This window comes from Nicotiana tabacum, chromosome 4 (genome assembly GCF_000715075.1).
Source record: "Nicotiana tabacum cultivar K326 chromosome 4, ASM71507v2, whole genome shotgun sequence".
Classification (NCBI taxonomy): Eukaryota; Viridiplantae; Streptophyta; class Magnoliopsida; order Solanales; family Solanaceae; genus Nicotiana; species Nicotiana tabacum.
In genome coordinates, this window is record NC_134083.1 from 98,106,817 (window position 1) to 98,126,735 (window position 19,919).

General features: G+C 40.6%; 1 protein-coding gene and 1 long non-coding RNA gene across 2 annotated transcripts; both read left to right on the top strand.

Moving 5' to 3' along the window:
• Positions 1 to 1,533: 1,533 nt before the first annotated feature.
• LOC107790826 (oxoglutarate-dependent flavonoid 7-O-demethylase 1) lies at positions 1,534 to 17,730 on the top strand. Its single transcript, XM_016612791.2, has 4 exons — positions 1,534 to 1,835; positions 1,984 to 2,231; positions 4,892 to 5,219; positions 17,333 to 17,730. Exons 1-4 carry the CDS (start codon positions 1,626 to 1,628, stop codon positions 17,603 to 17,605), a joined length of 1,059 nt encoding a protein of 352 aa, XP_016468277.1. The 5' UTR covers positions 1,534 to 1,625; the 3' UTR covers positions 17,606 to 17,730.
• LOC142180348 (uncharacterized) lies at positions 5,226 to 16,837 on the top strand. Its single transcript, XR_012708861.1, has 3 exons — positions 5,226 to 7,682; positions 7,794 to 7,889; positions 7,969 to 16,837. It is a non-coding gene; the product is annotated as an uncharacterized LOC142180348 (long non-coding RNA).
• Positions 17,731 to 19,919: the final 2,189 nt, after the last annotated feature.

A 19,919-nucleotide genomic window follows, 5' to 3' on the forward strand; every position in this document is an offset into this window, starting at 1 on the left:
CGAATGCGACCACTGCACCGGCTAAGCCTACGCCAACGTGGCACCACACCCGCGATCGTGAAGGCAAACCTCCTGCCCAACCACAAGCCACCACGAACGTGTCTCCTGAACGCGAATGCGAAACATCAAACCCCAGCCCTCCACGAACGCGAAGAAGCAGATCCTAGCCCTCCGCGAACGCGACCCTTCTCCCGCGATGGGTAAATCTTCGCTTGCCAAATCCTCCATTCCGCGATCGCGAGCCTCTCTCTGCGATCGGGAAGAAGCCCCTTTGCCAACTTTTGGCAAATAACACCAAAATATCCTAGGAACCTCCAAATCCAGTTCCAAATATACGCCTAAGTCCAAAATCACTATACAAACCTACTTTAACCATCTAAACACCAATTTGAGGTCGTTTACACAATAGTCAAACTTTGGTGAACTCTTGTAACTTAAACTTATAAAAATGACACTAAGTGTTCCTAGTCACTCTCAAACATTCCCGAAGCCAAACCAACCACCCCGCAAGTTACAAAACCACAAATACACATACAAAAAGTATCAAATAGAAGAACGTGGCTCAAATACATAAAACACCGGCCGAATCGTTACAGTAAATTATACTACATTAATAGCCTGTTTGGCCAAGCTTCTCAAGAGGCCAAAAGTATTTTTTTTTTTCTTCTCAAAAGCACTTTTTTTCCTAACTTGAGATGTTTGACCAAGTTTTTTTTGGGGGAAAAATTGCTTTTGGGAAGAAGTAGAAGCAGTTTTTCAGAAGCAGAAAAAAGTAGCTTCTTCCCAAAAGCAGAAACAGAAGCAGTTTTGACTTTTTTCCTTACCAAAAATACCCTTAACAAAATATAGTATATACCAAAATAAACGTTAAACCTAATACTTAGGATATTAATATATAAATATTTCTTATTATTTTTAGGATATCTTTCTAATATATAGTGACTTTAGGGGTGAATGCTTTTATATTTGTTGAATGATTTTTAATATATTTAACTTATATTAAAAGAATTAAGTACTTTTAAATTTTATTTTCAAGTTTTACTTAAATAAAATAAAAATATTTAATTATTGTCTGTAATAATAAATTTTTAAGATTATTTATTTACTTATAATATTAACTATTAAGTAAATCTATTCATGTCCTTATTCGTAATTTGATATTTAAAAGCACTTTCTGAAAAGCTTGGCCAAACATAAATTATTGCTCAAAAATGCTTTTCAGAGTGATTAGCCAAATACAAACTGCTTATCTCCAAAAAAATACTTTTTTCAAAAGCACTTTTCAAAATAAGCTGATTTCTCCATCTTGGCCAAACAGGATTCCTAATTAATCTTGTTGTTTTTTTTTGTTTTTTCGTGCTTCTTTAAGTTTCTTTTAATTTACACGCGATGGCGTGCGAGCAATATAATTATTGTGCGCAACTATTCTAAACGCAAAAGTTTGTGTAATTATTATGTTAGGTGTAACTAGAATGATGATGATGACTTTCCAATAAATAAAAGATTCTTTGACCTTTTAACATACATATATAGAAGTATGTATAGCCAATAAAACACGTACTACTTCAAAACAAGATCAAAACTTAACCTCATTTAATTTGCTCTCTAAAACAAAAAGGAAAACAATGCCTCCACACGCTGAAGAGCAGGAAAAGGAGAAGGTAGTAGTGGCATCATATGTATGCAATGATCTAGAGAAACCAATAGTTTCCAATGTATCCTTGTTGTCTCAAGTCCCAGTTATTGATATGGAAAAGTTGCTTTCTAATTATGGAGATGATGATACAGAGCTTAAGAAGCTGCATCTTGCTTGCAAAGATTGGGGATTCTTTCAGGTATTCAATAATTATCAGAAAGTGTGCATCCAAGTCTATAGCATATGTTATTATATATTTGTACCCTTTGCATTTGGCTAAACTTTCAAAAATTGTAGCACACTTGCAGAAAATACATTTTTTAATTACTTAATTATATTATTTTCAGATGATAAATCATGGAGTGAGTAGTTCACTATTGGAGAAAGTGAGGTCAGAAATTCAAGGATTTTTTAATCTATCGATTGAAGAGAAGAAGCAATTTGAGAGACAAGTAGGGAATCTGGAAGGATATGGGGAGATGTTAGTCTCATATGAGCAAAAAATAGAGAGTTTGGTTGGCATGTTTTACCTCATTACTCATCCTACCCATTTGAGACAACCTCATTTGCTTCCCAAGTTTCCCCTCTCATTAAGGTATAGTATATCACATATCTCTCTCTTTACTTTTATATATACACTTGACAATGCAATGTTTCAATCTTTAAATCATATACTCCCTTCATTATCCAAATTCATCACGTCTGAACAGTGACAACTTTGTTTATTGGAAATTGTGATTAATAATGTACCCATGTGGCCAAGCTTCTTGGGTTTTTTTCTAAAATGTCCTTGTCTGATTGCAATCTTACGTTAGCTTTTATAATCATGGGGTTCCCTCTTTTTTTTTCGGGGTTAATTACACCCCAATATTATAACTTAGTTTCAGATAAATTATGGTGGTGTTTAGTGTAATTACCCTTTTTCCTTTTTTTCTCTAGAGAACTTTGACATCGGACCTCTAAGTTTTTGCAAAAATAGTCCCTTCTCTCTATTTATTATGTCCAACTTAGAAAATATCTCTTATGAGTTATATTCCATTTATTTCATTGTATGAACCTTTCTACATTTTTGAAACTATATAAATCTAGCATCTTAATGTGTAGATGTTATATATGACATGCTTATAACCACAAAATTTTAGGAGCATTTTTAGCATGTTATACATATTTAGCTTATTTGTCAAAAGTCAATCTTTCTTTCCTTTTTAAACATCATGTCTAGTCAAACACGTTTTTTAGAATGAAACATATGAAGTATGATATTTCTACTAACCCTTGCCATCTGTAAGAAAAATGAGTAGATAATATTGACCAAGAACAATAAGGAAAAATATTGTGTCGTGGCAAGCCACTGCGTTGAAAATTAAATTGTGGTAAAGTTTTCGTAGCACAAAATATAGAATTTGTTACTGAGTCTCATGAGTGCTCTAGAAAGACATCCCAAGTCTTTCCATCAAGTCTATCTACACATAGACCACCTTAAGGATATGGAATCATTAAGAGCAAAATAAGTTCAACCTTATAAAGCACTACCACACGCCATAGAGATATGAAATATAATGTATATTGAGGTCTCATATGGCTCCGTTTGACCATAAACGGGTATCCACCGTACTTCCTCAATCCAAACCCTTGGTTAAAGGATCCGCCAAATTTCTTTCGGATCTTACATATTCCAAGAAAATAACACCATATTTCAATAATTATTTTACCGCACCATGTCTAATGCGGATATGTCTTCTTTTTTCATTGTACACACTATTTTTGACAATTCCAATTGCCGCCTGTGAGTCACAATGTAGAGAAACTGGTGAAGCTTGTCTTCCCCACAAAGGCACGTCTGCCAATAAGTTTCTCAACCACTAGGCTTCTTTCCCTGCCAACTCAAGAGCAATGAATTCAGACTCTATAGTAGATCGTGCTATACAAGTTTGTTTTGAAGACTTCCATGAAATAACACCTGCATCCAAAGTAAATACATAGCCACTAGTGGAGCTAACTTCATCATTGTCAGTAACTAGTTTGCATCACAAAATCCTTCTAAAACAGTAGAAAATTCATTAAAATGCAAACACCAATCCATAGTACCTCTCAAATACCTTAACAAACGATGAAGAGCATTCCAATATTCACTATTGGGGTTGTGAGTATATCTACTCAATCTACTAACAACATAAGAAATATCAGGTCGTGTGTAATTCGTGAGAAATATTACACTACCAATTATCTTAACATATTCAGTTTGAGAAATACTGGATTCCTTATTCTTTCTCAAGTGTATGCTAGGATCATAAGGAGTTCTCACAGGTGCTACATCAAAACAATTAAACCTTTCAAATGAAAAACCATTAGAAGTTCTTTTGATTTTAATCCCTATAATCACATCTGCTACTCCAAGATTTTTCATTTCAAATTTAGAAAGCAAAAAAATCTTAGTCTTATTAATAACATTCACATTAGGCTAAAAGATTAACTTGTCATCCACATACACACTTATAATCACACAATCTGATCCTATCATCTTGAAATAAACACAAGTATCAGATACATTAACAACAAAACTATTGCCCACTAATGTGCTATTAAACTTTTCATACCATTGCCTAGTGCCTACTTTAGACCATACAAAGACTTTCTCAATTTGAATGCTTTATTCTCATGTCCTTGGATCACAAATCCCTCAGGTTGAGACATATATATCTCTTCCTCTAAATCACCATTTAAGAAAGCCATTTTAACATTCATTTGATATATCATTAAATTATGAATAGCGGCTAAAGCAAAAAGAGTTCTAATAGTCACTATCTTAGTCACAAGAGATTAAGTGTTAAAGTAATCAATGCCTTTCTTTTGGTTAAAACCCCTAATAATAAGTCTAGCCTTATATTTCTCAATTGTACTCAGGTCTCAATTTCTTCTTAAATATCCACTTGCTATTTATGGGTTTACAACCTTTAGGCAAATCAGACAAGTCCCAAGTGTAATTAGAAACTATAGAGTCTAATTCACTTTTAGTGGCCTTTTTCCAAAAACTAGCATCTATTGATCTCATTGCTTCATTATAAGTCTTAGGGTCTTGTTCTATTAAATAGATTGACACTAATTCATCACTCAAAACATCAATATCAATATTTTCAGTCAAGTATAAATAATACCAACACCCTCTTAATTAGTTCAAAGAAAGTTCATACATCCTCCATATTTCTAAAATTTCTGTGCCATTGACATTATTCATTCTCTTCTAATTTCATGAAGGGATGCCCTAGAAGAATATTCAACACACCTGAAGGAACTTGCCATGAAAATGTTCAACATAATGGGCAAAGCATTAGGAATGAAGGCAGAAGAAGATCTGAGTGCTCTTTTTGATGGAGGAAAGCAATCAATGAGAATGAATTACTATCCAAAATGTCCCCAACCAGGTGTTGTTATGGGACTAAACCCCCACAGTGATGGTGCTGGCTTGACCATACTTCTTCAACTCAATGAAGTGGAAGGTCTCCACATTAAGAAAGATGGTGCTTGGATTCCAATTACACCTCTCCCTAATGCCTTTGTTGTCAACATTGCAGACATGTTAGAGGTAATTTTACAAAAGTATATTAACATGGGGATCATTATGCAAACAACCGTCCGAAGTTATTGTTTATTTTTTTTAACAGGTATACATAGATTATACATTAATTATACATATATTATATATGATTTATCTATATATTATACATTCATCGGCTATTTTTAGTTTAAGCGGTTGGGTGGACAACTATTTAATTAGTTTAATTCTTTTTGAAAAATTTAGCATTATTTTCAATTGGATTTAACGTTTATACATTGAGAGTAGCAGAATTTTTTTGTATGACCAATGTATTTTCTAGATTATCATATAAGATTTTACTATAATTACTTACATTACATGTGTTACAAGTAACTTAATTTGATAGTGTAAATTAATTGTACAGTGTTAGTGCACAAAAGCTAAACACTTTCCAATTGGATTTAGTATTTACACGTTGACAATGCAATTATTTTTTACATTATTAGTGTATTCTAACATATTATAACCATTTAATATATTATCATATTAGAGTGACAATGCTATTTATTATTTTAACCCATTATTGTTATTAACTTAGTAACCTAACAGTGTACAACAACTGTACACTGTCAGTGATAAGTCAAAACTCCTTTTAATTGGATTTAACTTTTATAGACAGTGTTTACCCTTAAAAACGGATAACAATTGAATTTATACACAGTTTTAAGAGTACGTGGATTAATTCAATACAAATGAATAATGACGTTTGATTAAGCAAATGAAAGACGTAATAAATAGCCAAACCAATGATAAGAGTAATCCCGGTCTCGGTTAATGGCTCGATGAGGAACCTGCCCTCGATTCCGAGCTTGCACCTATGAAGAACTTATGAACAAAAATAAGAACTTTGAATAACAGAGAGAATAGAAGTAAATTGCTTTGGTATGCGTGTTACAAATGTATTCTATGAATAATAAACTTCCCCCTTTATATAGTAGGGGAGTTTTACCCTAAGTACAATCCTAAAAAAAGGTAAAAATCTTTCATTTCGTTAATCACTGATTTTATGCCGATATGGGCTGAGATTCATGCCGTGATATCCGGTTGGGCACGAAAATCACGGTCCTTTGTTAATCATGTGCAGTCGTTTGGTAACGCTCTCCAAAGTCTTGAGGCTCGAACTGGACCCGGAGGACGTGGTCCCGATGCTCCCAAGGGCGGGTGTTTTGCTCGAGCCCCGATATGAGGGGCTCATCGCTCTGACTCTGATTCCTTACGGTCACGTTCCTGCTCCGTCTGCCTCATCGGGAAATCAGGATGCTTAGTGAGGTCGGTTTTACCCGTATACAGATAGTCCCCTCGTTTCTCAGAGAGTAGGCTTGCCGAAACGATGAGAAACGACAGATGACTCCGATTCCTTCCTTCGTACGTTACGACGAGGGAGCTAACATGTCCCATAAGTCGCATCGTTCTGACTTCGGACACGTGTCGCTAATCGACACCGAATGTGAAGCGTCGGCTGTTTCCCTATAAAAGCTTCCTCCCTTTGTTCTTTTTCTACTTTTTTGACTAAATTACTACCTTCGAGCTTTCCAACCATCATCAAACCCTCTTCAAATCTTCATATTTTCGTATCTTCATCCTTCTTCAATTTCCGTAGTAATCTCCAGACTATTGCCCAAATTTTTTTCAAATCTTCATACTCTGTTCTTCATCTTCAAAACCTGTTTTTCTAAAACTTTGCATTCTTTCCTCAAAATTTCAAACACTTCCCTAGATGACAATGGACAAAACATCGAAAACCGTTCCTCAATAAGTTGCCTCTTCATCTTCTCAACCGGCCGCTAGTACTGAAGCGGTTTCCCATAAAGTGGTCACCCTCGAAATGGCTTCCCCCGTTGTGGTTTCTAACGAACCAGCCGCCGAGCCTCCCTTGACAACGTTCATTCCCGGGGGCTGCTCAATTGCAGATGACTCTAAAGTCGAGAATCCTTCGCACAAACAGGAGGCGAAGGATTCTCGAGGTACATATGTTCTGTGACTGAAGATGTTCTTCCCATAGTTCGTAAGGACTGCAATTGGGAAGGCAAGAACGTAAAAGTCCCCGGGCCCGAGGATGCCGTTACTACCCACGTGGAGGGGTACTTAAGTATTTACACTTATCCCTTCATACTGGGCCCGATGGAATCGATCGTTCTAGACTTTTGCAAGAGGTACGAGGTGTGCCTCGGGCAAATCCATCCATCGTTGTGGAGGATCGTGACCCTCCTCCGCTACTTTGTGAATAAGACCGAATCTTGTCGGTTCATGATCGACCACCTGCTCTGATTATACAGTCCTCGTATGTTTCCAGGGGGACTAATCAAGCTTACTCACCGGGCCAGCAAGGCCCCCTTTTCGAGTATCGACGAAGACCGAGACCATGGCTAGCAGAGATGCTTTGTTCGAGTGAAAATCGAGGATTTGATCCCCCTGAATACATGCTATTCCCCGAGAAGTGGAATGCGTCTCGTAAGTGCAACCTCTCTTTAAACATCAAAATTCTTTTTCTTCAATTTCTATCTTCTCATTCATGCTTATGGTTGTACAAATGTCGTCCGGGTTCCGACTGCGGTTTGCCAGTTAAAGGAATGGATCGAGGACATATGTACTCAGATGTCGTACTTCGAGCGCACATGACGCGGACTCTCGAAGGGCCGATGGGAGGCCGTTCTCATGGTAAGGCCTCTTTATAGGTAGCCAATATTACGTTTCTACCTTTTATTATACTAACTCCTCTTCCCTTTTGTTATTGCAGGTTTGCCTATGACCATCGAACTTAGACCTTCGTAAGGGAATGAGGATGTGCCTCCATCCGTTGATCCCTCCGTTGCTGCCACAGAGGGAAAAAAGAAGAGGAAGAAAAAACCCTCGATCTCCCCGGCCTCCAAGGTGAAGAAACCAAATAAACGGGTGCTCCGCAAGCCCAGGAGGGGCTCCAGTTCCCGGGTGCTGGACTCCGACTCCCTCCTCCGGCTTAGGGACGAGCCGGAGGATGAATCTATCTTTGTTACCCACGGGACGACTTATCCCGAGGACTCGGATGCATTCGAGGGGGTGACTCGTGAGATCGACCCCCCTCAAACTCAAAAGACCGATGGGGATACCAGGGTGAAACTCCCCAGGATGTCGGCTCTGCTCCAAAGGAAGCACCCGGTGTAATTGAGATCTCAGGGACGCCTTCCTACACTGAGTCCATGCTCGAGGAGGATCAAGCGAGAAAGGAGAAGTCCAACGAGGGGGTCCATGGTGCGAAAGATCTCATTCACTCCTTTTTCGACGGTATGGACTCGTCTGCTTTGGAAGACTTCTCCGGGATGGGCGACCTGGAAGTTTCGAAGAGGGACACCCTCAGAAGTTGGCAGGCCAAGCTCGAGCCCGAAATTGATAGCTAGCTACCTCCGATGCCTGGCGATCGAGGAGGATCAGGCGAAAATGAATGAGGTGAACATGCCATGCCTTTTCAATGAGGTGCAAAAGGCGCTGAACCGGGTAAGGCATCGTTCCTTTCCATCGATCTGTGGTTATCTGTGTTTGATGTTTCTCACGTTTTTTGCCCTTTTGCAAGCCTCGGTACTTCACCACGAGAGTTTCCTTCGGTATCGGGTTGAGGTTAATCAACTTGAGATCGAGATCAAGGAGCTTGCCTAAAAAAGGGACATGTACAAGCTTCTTAGCGAGCAGCAAGAGGGGTCGCCAAGAACCTCCAGGCCGAGCTGGATGCAACTCAGAAAGAAGCATTGGCCTTAAGGCAGGAGTACACCGTCTTGGTAGAAAAGGTAAAGGTTTTTGAAGTTAGAAATGAGGGTCCGGTCGCAGAGGCTAACAACAATACTTCGAAGGTCCAACAGAAGATCGACCATATCGACCAACTGCGCAATGAGATGGATGAGATCCAAATAATGGTCGACGGGTAGAAAAACAAGATGGACCTGCTGGCCTCAGAGAAGGAGACCGCCCAAAATAAGTTGTCTTCGGTGAAAGTTCAGCTTCGGGTGGCGAAGGAGAAGGCTGATGCACAGGCTCAGCAAATTGAGGACCTCCAAGTACAACTGGGCTCGGCCATCGCTGAACGGGACACCCTTGGTAAGGAGCTTTAAATAACGAGGTCCAGGTTGTAGATAACCTTGGATGATGCTGACGAGATGGTGGCCCAATACAAGGCCGATGTTGAAGCAGTCAAGGCCCGCCTGAAGACCACTACCGAGTACGTGAGACGGCTATCCTGAATGGAGACTCTCAAAGAAATTCATGCCCGAGGCTTCGACCTATCTGTCGAGATCGAGGAGGCAAAAAGACTTACCGAACCCCGAGGTGAAGAGGGCTCCGAGGGCTCTAAAGAATCCGAAGGCCCCGACGGTTCTGGTGACGAGTCGGGTTCCGATAAAGACCATGTATAGATGCCTTGGGATGTTTTTGTTTTTGTATCCTGTACATATATTTTGTTGAGGCCTTTGTAAAGATATTCCGGAATGTATAAAATTTTTCCCTTTTGGCAATTTTCAAGTCTATTATCTTAGTATCTTTTTACAATCACAAACATTTCTAATGCCTTAGCACAGAATCAAACGAAGTAATAAGTTGTTTTTCGGAGGTCCGAACAAAACCTATCTTCGATGCAATTTTTGCTCGAAACTTGTGGAAACTCGGAGAGTGACCGGAAATTTCTCAAAGACGATTGCTTAAATGTTTTTAGACTATATCTTTGCCGAGGGTAACCTTTGAATAGGTTTAGAATTTTGTTGAAGGACTTATGTTTTGATTACGGACTTCGGATGTTTCTGAACCGTTTTTAGGGTGGCCGTAGTCTTTTAGGCACTGCCTTATAGATTTTGTGCCTCCGAGTTTCGATAACTCGAGTCGCCCAGACTTATTTCGGACGACAGTCCTCGAGTTGGGGTAGCCCTTGGGCTCGGATAGGGGTGGCTCTTGGGCTCGATAGTCCCCGGGTAGGAATAGCCCTTAGGCTCGATACTTTTAAGAAGCAAAAATATATATTAGCAAGATAGAAACTTTTTTTCATTCCTATGCGTAACGTACAAGATTGTAAGCATGCAAAAGCTCGTATTATGGTTAAGGTGGCCTACGTGGGCACGGTTCACTTGAGCGTTTGACCCTTACAAAAAATCCAAACCACCGAGCCTAGACTGTTCAAGCACAAAGTATCCTTCCTTCCTTGCTAAGAAGCTTGACCCGAGGGTGATGGCCCCCAGTATTCGAGGTAGATCTTGAGAGGGATTAGATACTATTGATGAAACCATTGACTCCGACTTAAAATCGGTCTTCGATTCTAAGGTAGCATATTTTACCGTTGCCTCGTTAAAAACCTTGCTGGAAAACCCATTTGGGACAAAATCGGTTCAAAGGAAAAAGAGTGCAACACGTGCTTTCAGACCTAACAGCCACATTCTCCTTTGGTTGTTACCTGCAAGTATTAGTCCAATTCATAAAAAAGGTGAATGAAATCGTACCTTAGCAGTAGTACCATTTTAGGTGCGTCACGTTCCAGTTGTTCGGTAGTTGTGCACCATTTTCTGCTTCGAGTTTGTATGAAACTTTACCGGTAATACCGATGACTCGATATGGTCCTTCCTAATTCTGTCCCAGCTTCACTTCGTTCGGGTTCTGGGTGTGCAGTATTACTTTTCTTAACACCAAGTCCCCGATATTGAAGTGTCGGAGGTTGGCCCTTCGTTGTAGTATCTTTCTATCGGCTGTTTTTGGGCGGCCAACCAGACTAGGACGGCCTCACGCCTCTCATCCAATAGTTCCAGGCTCGTGCTCATGGCCTCACTGTTTGATTCTTCGGTCGCATATCGGAACCTGAGGCTCGATTCTCCCACCTCGACTGGTATTAGCGCTTCGGCACCGTAGACCAACGAAAACAGAGTGGCCCCGGTACTAGATTTTGAGGTCGTACGATATGCCCACAAGACATCGGGCAAAATTTCCTTCCATTTCCCTTTGGCATCGGTCAACCTTTTCCTAAGGTTTTGGAGTATGGTCTTGTTCGTAGACTCCGCCTGTCCATTCCCACTAGGGTGATAGGGTGTTGACAAGATCTTTTTGATCTTATGGTCCTCGAAAAATTTGCTTACCTTGCTTCTGATGAACTGCTTCCCGTTATCACACACTATCTTGGCTGGTATACTGAATCGACATATTATGTGGTCCTAGATGATGTCGATGACTTATTTTTCCCGGACCTTCTCGAACGCTTGAGCTTTGACCCACTTAGAAAAATAGTCAGTCATAAATAGTATAAATTGAGCCTTACCGGGTGCCCATGGAAGGGGACCGACAATGTCCATTCCCCATTTCATGAACGGCCAAGGTGACAGGACCGAATGTAGTAGCTCCCCGAGTTGATGGATCATTGATGCATGCCTCTGATAGCCGTCACATCTCTGTACAAAATCCTTCGCATCTTTCTCCATGTCGATCTAGTAACAGCCGGCTCTGATTATCTTACGAACCAAAGATTCTGCCCTCGAATGGTTTCCGCAGGTGCCTTTGTGAACTTCCCTTAAAACATATTCGGTGTCCCCCGGCCCTAAGCATATGGCGAGTGGTCCATCGAATGTTCTTCTGAACATAGTACCTTCGGACAGGCTAAACCTGGTTGCCTTCGTGCACAGAGCTCTCGATTCTTTAGGATCCGAGGAAAACTTCCCAGTCTTCAAGTAGTCTATATACTTGTTTCTCCAGTCCCAAGTTAAACTCGTTAAGTTTATCTCGGCATGGTCTTCTTCCACTACTGATTTCATGAGTTGTACGACACCGTTCTCGAGCTGAATTCATCGTCATCAACCGATGACCCCAAGTTAGTCAGAGCATCGGCTTCGCTATTTTGATCTCGGGGTACGTGTTATAGGGTCCATTTCTTGAATTGATGCAGTGTTACATGTAATTTTTTCAAGTATCTTCGTATTCATTCCTCTTTTATTTCGAATGTCCAGTTGACTTGATTTACCACAAGGAGGGAGTCGCACTTAGCTTCGACCACTTCAGCCCCCACGCTTTTAGCCAATTCGAGACCTGCAATCATGGCCTCATACTCGGCCTCATTGTTAGTCAATTTCATAGTTCTAATAGATTGCCTAACTACGTTACCCGTAGGCGGCTTCAACACGATGTCGAGTCTGGATCCCTTTGCGTTCGAGGCACCGTTCGTAAAAAGGGTCTAGATTCCCGAGGAAGTCCCCGAGGTTAACAATAATTCCCTTTAGACTTCGGGTATTAAGGCCGGTGTGAAGTCGACCACGAAGTTTGCCAAAATTTAAGATTTGATGGCAGTCCGGGGTCGATATTCGATATCGTACCCGCTAATTTCTATGGCCCATTTGGCTAACCGGCCTGAGATCTCGGGTTTGTGCATTATGTTCCTTAGTGGGTAAGAAGTTACGACACATATGGGATGGCATTGAAAATATGGCTTTAACTTTCTGGAGGCGCTTAGCAAAGCGAGTACCAATTTTTCTAGGTGAGGGTACCTTGTTTCGGCCTCGCCTAGAGCCCTACTAACATAATAGATAGGAAATTGCGTACCTTCCTCTTCCCGGACTAAGACTCCACTTAACGCTATCTCGGATACCGCTAAGTACAAGTACAACTGCTCGTCTGCCTTTAGAGTATGAAGCAAGGGTGGACTCGAAAGGTACCGTTTGAGTTCTTCCAAAGCTTGCTGGCACTCCAGGGTCCACGAAAAATTCTTCTTCTTCTTCAATAATGAGAAGAACTGATGGCTCTTATCGGAAGACCTTGATATGAACCGGCCGAAGGCGGCTATGCACCCAGTTAGCCTCTAAATGGCCTTGACATTGTCCACCACAGTGATGTCTTCTATAGCTTTGATTTTGTGGGGATTGATCTCGATCCCTCAGTTGGACACCATGAATCCAAAGAACTTCTCGGACCCGACATCGAATGCGCATTTATGCGGGTTCAGCTTCATATTGTATTTGTTCAATATGTTGAACGTTTCCTGTAGATGTTCCAAATGGTCCTCTGCTCGCAAAGACATAACTAACACGTCGTCAATGTAAACCTCCATTGATTTTCCTATTTGTTCGTCGAACATCCAGTTTACTAGGCGTTGATAAGTGGCACTGGCATTTTTTAGTCTCAATGGCATTACGTTATAACAATAGGTGCCGAATTTAGTGATGAAGGAAGTTTTTTCTTGATCGCCCGGGTCCATCCGAATTTGGTCGTACCCGGAGTATGCATTGAGAAAGTTGAGTATCTCGTGCCCGGCCGTTGCATCGATCATGCGATCGATGTTAAGCAAAGGAAAAGAATCCTTGGGGCACGCCTTGTTCAAGTCTTTGTAATCTACGCACATTCTTAATTTATTTCCCTTTTTAGGCACTACTACTACGTTAGCCAACCAATCCGGGTACTTAACTTCCCGAATGGAACCTATTCTAAGGAGTTTGGATACCTTGTCTTTGATGAACGCATGCTTGACTTCGGACTGAGGCCTCCTTTTCTATTTAACCGGGTGGAACTTCGGATCCAAGCTTAGCTTATGAGTGGTTACTTCTGGCAGGATCCCTGTCATGTCTAGATGGGACCAAGAAAAACAATCCACGTTAGCTATAAGTAATTTAATGAGTTTTTTTCTGAGCTCGGGAGCCAACCCCGTGCCCAGGTATTCCTTTCGATCGACAAGTGTTCGATCAATATAACTTGCACCAGCTCCTCGACCGTCGACTTGGTGGCATCAGAATAGTCAAGGGCGATGAACGACCTAGGAACTCCGTAATCATCATCCTCGCCTTCCTCTTGCTTCTCCGGTTCGGTCGGAGCCAGTGTCGGTGATTGCTATTTAGTTTCTTCCTTCCTAACTGACTCTAGGTTCTTTGATGTCGAGAGTGCGGACATCGGGACCACCTTATCGACCGCGAATGTTTCTTTTACAGTTGGGTGCTCTCCGTAAACTGTCTTGATCCCTCCCGGTGTGGGGAACTTCAATGCCTGGTGTAGTGTCGAGGGTATTGCCCTCATGTTGTGAATCCACGGACTCCCAAATAGAGCATTATACATCATATCCCCTTCAATCACGTAGAACTTCATTTCCTTAATGGTTCTAGCGGTGTTTACTGACAGGGTTATCTCCCATTTAGTAGTTTCACATGTCATGTTGAATCCGTTTAAGACCCGAACTGCAGGCACTATTTGGTCTTGTAGACCCAGCCTTTCTACGACCCTCAATCTGATGGTATTGGCGGAGCTACCTAGATCAATTAACACACGCTTAACTCGAGATTTATTTATGAGTTCCGAAATTACCAGTGCATCGTTATGCAGTTGCACGATGCCTTCAGCGTCTTCATCGTTGAAGGAGATGGTCCCATCTGGCATGTAATCTCGGGTTCACTTTTCCCTTGTAATGGACACCTTAGTGCGCTTCAGCATTGTCCCTGGGGGACGTCGACTCCACCAATGATCATGTTGATGATGTGCTGAAGTTCCTCTTGCTCGGTCAATTTGTTGGAGTCCCTATTCCTGAAATGATTTTTGGCTTGATCACTCAGAAATTTCCGAAGGTGCCCGTTATTGAATAGCCGGGCTATTTCTTCTCTTAGCTGTTGGCAGTCTTCGGTCCTGTGGCTGTGAATGCCATGATACTTACACATCAAGTTGGGGTCTCTTTGGACAGGATCAGACAGCAATGGCCGAGGACACTTGGTATCTTTGATGCATCCAAGGGGAGATACGATGCCGGCAACATCGACACTGAAGTTGTATTCTGATAACCTCAGCGCCTCCGTGGCGCCGAGTGGCCTATCTAAACCGTTTTTGCTCATGAGTCCCCATTTATTATGACCTCGATCGCTTAGTTTTTCATTCCTCACAGGGTAACGCCCGGATCCGCTGCCCTATCGATCTCCGCTATACGGTTGATACCGATCTCTGTTTAGTCTTGGTTCATGATCGATGACTCTTTTTGACCTATCATTAGTTCTGATGGGATACACGGACCTAGAGGGGCCCCCGAGCTGATCATCCTCGACTCTGATTTTTGATTGGTACCTGTTATGGATGTCGGCCCAAGTTACGGTCGTGGTACTCTATCAAATTCTGTTTCAGCTGCTGTGAAGCCAATGAGCTTTGGGGGTTGAGTCTTTAAGTGAATTCTTGAACGGCCTAATTGTCCGCAACCGGAGGTAGGTCTATTTTTTCCATTTGAAACCTCGATACGAATTCCTTGAGCATTTCGTTATCTCTTTGTTTCAATTTAAAGAGGTCCAATTTTCTAGTCTCGACTTTGATGGACCTGGCATGAGCTTTTACGAAGGCATCTGCAAGCATAACAAACGAATCAATAGAATTAGGGGGCAGTTTGTGATACCATATCATTGCTCCTTTAGACAGGGTTTCTCCGAACTTTTTCAGCAGAACCTGATCGATTTCGTCATCTTCTAAGTCATTTTCCTTGATGGCACACGTGTTCATTTGGATTCGTGTTCCCGTTATACTTTGAAATTTCGGGTATACAGAACTTCTTTGGGATTGGTTTCGGATCTGCGCTTGGAGGGAAAGGCTTTTGGACAAATTTCTTGGAATCTAGGCCTTTTAATATTGAGGGTGCTCCTGGGATTTGATCAACCCTGGAGTTATAGGTCTCTACTTTTTTGTCATTGGCTTCGATTATCTTTTCTCCCGATTCCACCCATTTTGTCAGTTCCTCAAGCATCTTTATTATTTCGGGGGTTGGTCTCGGGTTCAACTTTACCCGGCCTTTCTATGGTTGGTTCATTTCTGCAGGTGTTTTTACGGGATGGTTCGGGCTCAATTCTGCTGGGGGCGCGACTTTGGTTCTGCAACTGGGCTATCGCCGACTGTTGAGCTTGTAACATTTCGAAGATCACCCATAAATTTATCCCATCACCTTCGCCATCGTGTGTACCCCGGGCTATCGATCGGGCTCCCCCAGAAACTCTATTTTCGGGATCGGTAGGCAAGTTTGCATTGATGGCCACATATGAGTTGGCATCGATTGGGTCCGCTATCGGAACTCCGTTGGGATCAATAGGGGGACCTCGTTGCTGGGCACTACATTATTGTTCTCGCCATGGTTGCCAGACTCAGCATCAACGTTCAAGTGAGCAGATTGAAAGTTCGATATTTTTAATTTGACCTGAAATTATAATCTCAAAGAAGAAGCGTAAAACAGAGTGCGTGAAGGAAATTTGTATCAAATTACCACTATTATCCCTAGCCCCACGGTGGGCGCTAAACTGTTTACCCTTAAAAATGAATAACAATTGAATTTATACGCGATTTTAAGGATATATGGATTAATTCAATACAAATAAATAATGATGTTAAATTAAGCAAATAAAAAACGTAATAAATAGCCAAACCAATGATAAGAGTGATCCCGGTCTCGGTTAATAGCTCGATGAGGAACCTGCCATCGATTCCGAGCTTGCAATTATGAACAAAAATAAGAACTTTGAATAACAGAGAGAATAGAAGTAAATTGCATTGATATGCGTGTTACAAATATATTCTATGAATAATAAGCTTCCCCTTTATATAGTAGGGGAGTTTTACCCTAAGTACAATTCTAAGAAAGGTAAAAATCTTCCGTTTAGCTAATCACTGATTTTTTACCGATACAGGCCGAGATTCACGCCGTGATAATCGGTTGGGTACGGAAATCACGGCCCTTTGTTAGTCGTGTGCAGCGGTTTGGTAACGCTCTTCGAAGTCTTGAGGCTCATACCGGACCTGGAGGACGTGGTTCCGATGCTCCCAAGGGCAGGTGTTTTGCTCGAGCCCCGATATGAGGGGCTCCTCGCTCTGACTCCAATTTCTTAGTGTCATGTTCCTGCTCGGTCTGCCTCACCGAAAAATCGGGATGCTTAGTGGACTCGGTTTTACCCGTATACAGACAGATAGTTCAAGACCTTTAGACTATATGTGTGTTCTAATCTATTGTTGTAGCAGGTTATCATATTAGACTTACTATAAATAATACTTGCTATTTTAAGTTACTTAACTTGATAGACGTGTAAAATAGTTGTACGCTTTCGGTGCATAGAAGTTAAGTTCTTTTTAATTGATTCATGTCAAGTATACTAATTTTCTCAGTGCTGTTGTAAATACAGATTGTGACGAATGGAATTTACAAAAGTGTTAAACATCGACCAGTTTTCAATCCAAATAATGAGAGACTCTCTGTTGCAACATTTTTCGAACCGAGAAGCGACGGTAATTTATGTCCAGCAGAAAGCCTCATCACTCCTCAAAATCCAGCAAAATTCAAGCACATTGGTACTGTTGCTGATTACGCCAAGGGATTTTTCAGTCGACAACTTGGTCAGGGATCATATCTGGATACTATGAGAATAGTAACTGAGGACCAAGAGAACAATCGATAATCATATTTTCAACAAGGATTTATATACACTGACATTGTAAAATTATTTACAAGACAATTGAATATAAGCGTGTGATATCAAACGTTGAATGTAAACATGTGATTGCAGACAGGGTTTGCTGTATATCTATATCAGTCTTGTAAATCCTCTAGTTTGTTGTTTCGTGATTGAAAATAAAATCGAAATGAAAAGAAGGATCACCATTCCTAATAGGAAGCAAGTTTAAGCTTTTGGCACTAATCGTTGTAAATATTCTAAGCAAGTGTTGAATATACTGGTATTTCAAAGAGAATAAAAGATCCACAATAACCTCATATAATTAAAAAAAAGGAAATCATGATTTGCAGAAACCACTTTACGAAATCGCATCTGCATTTCTGCAGCTTGAAGATATTATAAAGAAATTAAAACCAAGGTGGAAAGAAATAAATCAACGGATAAAGATTGTAATTTAAAGAATTATTTTAATTATTAGATGATTATATTTGGGAAAGTTGAAGTTTGAATTGCATGAGTATCAATCTATGAAGGGACCAGTTTGTAATTAAATGGAGACCTAACTGTAGTTAATATTACTTAGAGAACTAAGTAAAAATATCTGTTGTGACGGCACGTGGTTTAGTTATAAACAGTGCGGCTCACAAAAATCAGTTGGACAATTTTATTTTCTTCTTCTTCAATATACAAGATGCTCTTCCCTCTCTTTATACTTTCTCTCTAAATCTCTCTCTTTGATCCAACTGTGATGATGACTGCATGCTAGTAAATGTTGATATTCAGCTGAGAATTCAAAATTTTAACAAGGTATCATAGCCCCGATAACGAGATTAGGAGATATCTTTTGCCGATTTGCTATTTTGATATTTTTTTGAAGTTCGATTAAAGGTTAAGTAATAGCGGACAACGAAATTGCAAAGCTTCCTCACAATCATCCACTATTTTTGAAGGATTCCGAAGCACCATGAACAACATTAATTCGCTCAAACTCACAAGGCCAGAAAACTACGCCCTTTGGAGTAGATCTATACGAGTAGCGCTATTCGTGTAGAATAAACTAGGGTTTGTGGATGGTACTTGCGTCAAAAGCTCATAGTGGGAGAGATGCAATGCGGTTTTAGTGTCATGGTTGAGAAGCACTATTTCAGGAGAATTAGTATCGAGAAGCGTAAAGAAAGTTTGGGACGAATTCAAGGAAAGATTTGGCAAATAAATTTGACCATAATCTATCAGGTGTGGATAGATATTGCAAGCCTAAGGTAAGGTATGAACTCCGTCACTAGTTATTTCTCAAAGTTGAAGGATTTGTGGAATGAATCAGACATAATAACACCTATGCCTTCTTGTAACTGTGAGGAGTCGAGACCTTATGTGGAACATTTAGTGGACAAAAGCTACTGCAATTCCTGATGGGGATGAATGAAAGCTATAGTCATGTGAGGAGTGATATTTTGATGAAGAAACCAGTACTGACTGTTAATCAAGCATATGCCGTTGTAGTATAGGATGAAAGCCAAAGGTAGTAGATTCCAATAAGGATCCCTTAATAATGTTAGCAGGTAGAGGTCAAGCTTTTAAGTACAAGAAGCCAGGGATGATCCATGAGCATTGTAGATACAAGGGATATTTGAAGGAAAAATGTTACAAAATTATTGGGTATCTGCCTGAATAAAACATTTTCCAACACTGCAATCTGCAAGCACAAAGGAGGATATCACCAGTAACAATCAGTTTCAGCAAGGCTCATAGAAGATTAGTACAAACACTTGGTGATCTTACTGACAAAGTCCACAATTGGAGAAGGCTCTTCAAATCCGAGTGGATCTTCTAATCTGGCAGGTCCTATGTCTTTACTATCCAATGGACAATGTTATGATTTGTAGTAGCCTCAGGAGCATCACACAATATCACTTGTTACAAAAATAGATTGGAAAGTATTCAGACAATAACCAGACATGATAGTGATGGAGTACAGACTTTAATAGGATCTAGATCAGAGATTACACACACATGAGATGCTATAGTGGTGGATAACAGAGAATTAAGAATGTTCTGCATGTTCCAGATTTTAAGTTCCACTTGTTTTCAATGTCAAATTTGACTAAAGAGTTATGTTATTCAGCCTGTTTTTATCTTGATTCTGTTATCTGTCAAGGACTTTACAATGGCATGGTTCAGGGGATCAGTAAGGAAGATAATGGTCTATACATACTTAAAAGAGAGAAAGTTGTAGCAGTAGCATCTGTTCAAAAGGAAGGAGTATATACCATATTATGGCACCAAAGACTGGGACATGCATCTATAATAGCTATGCAGC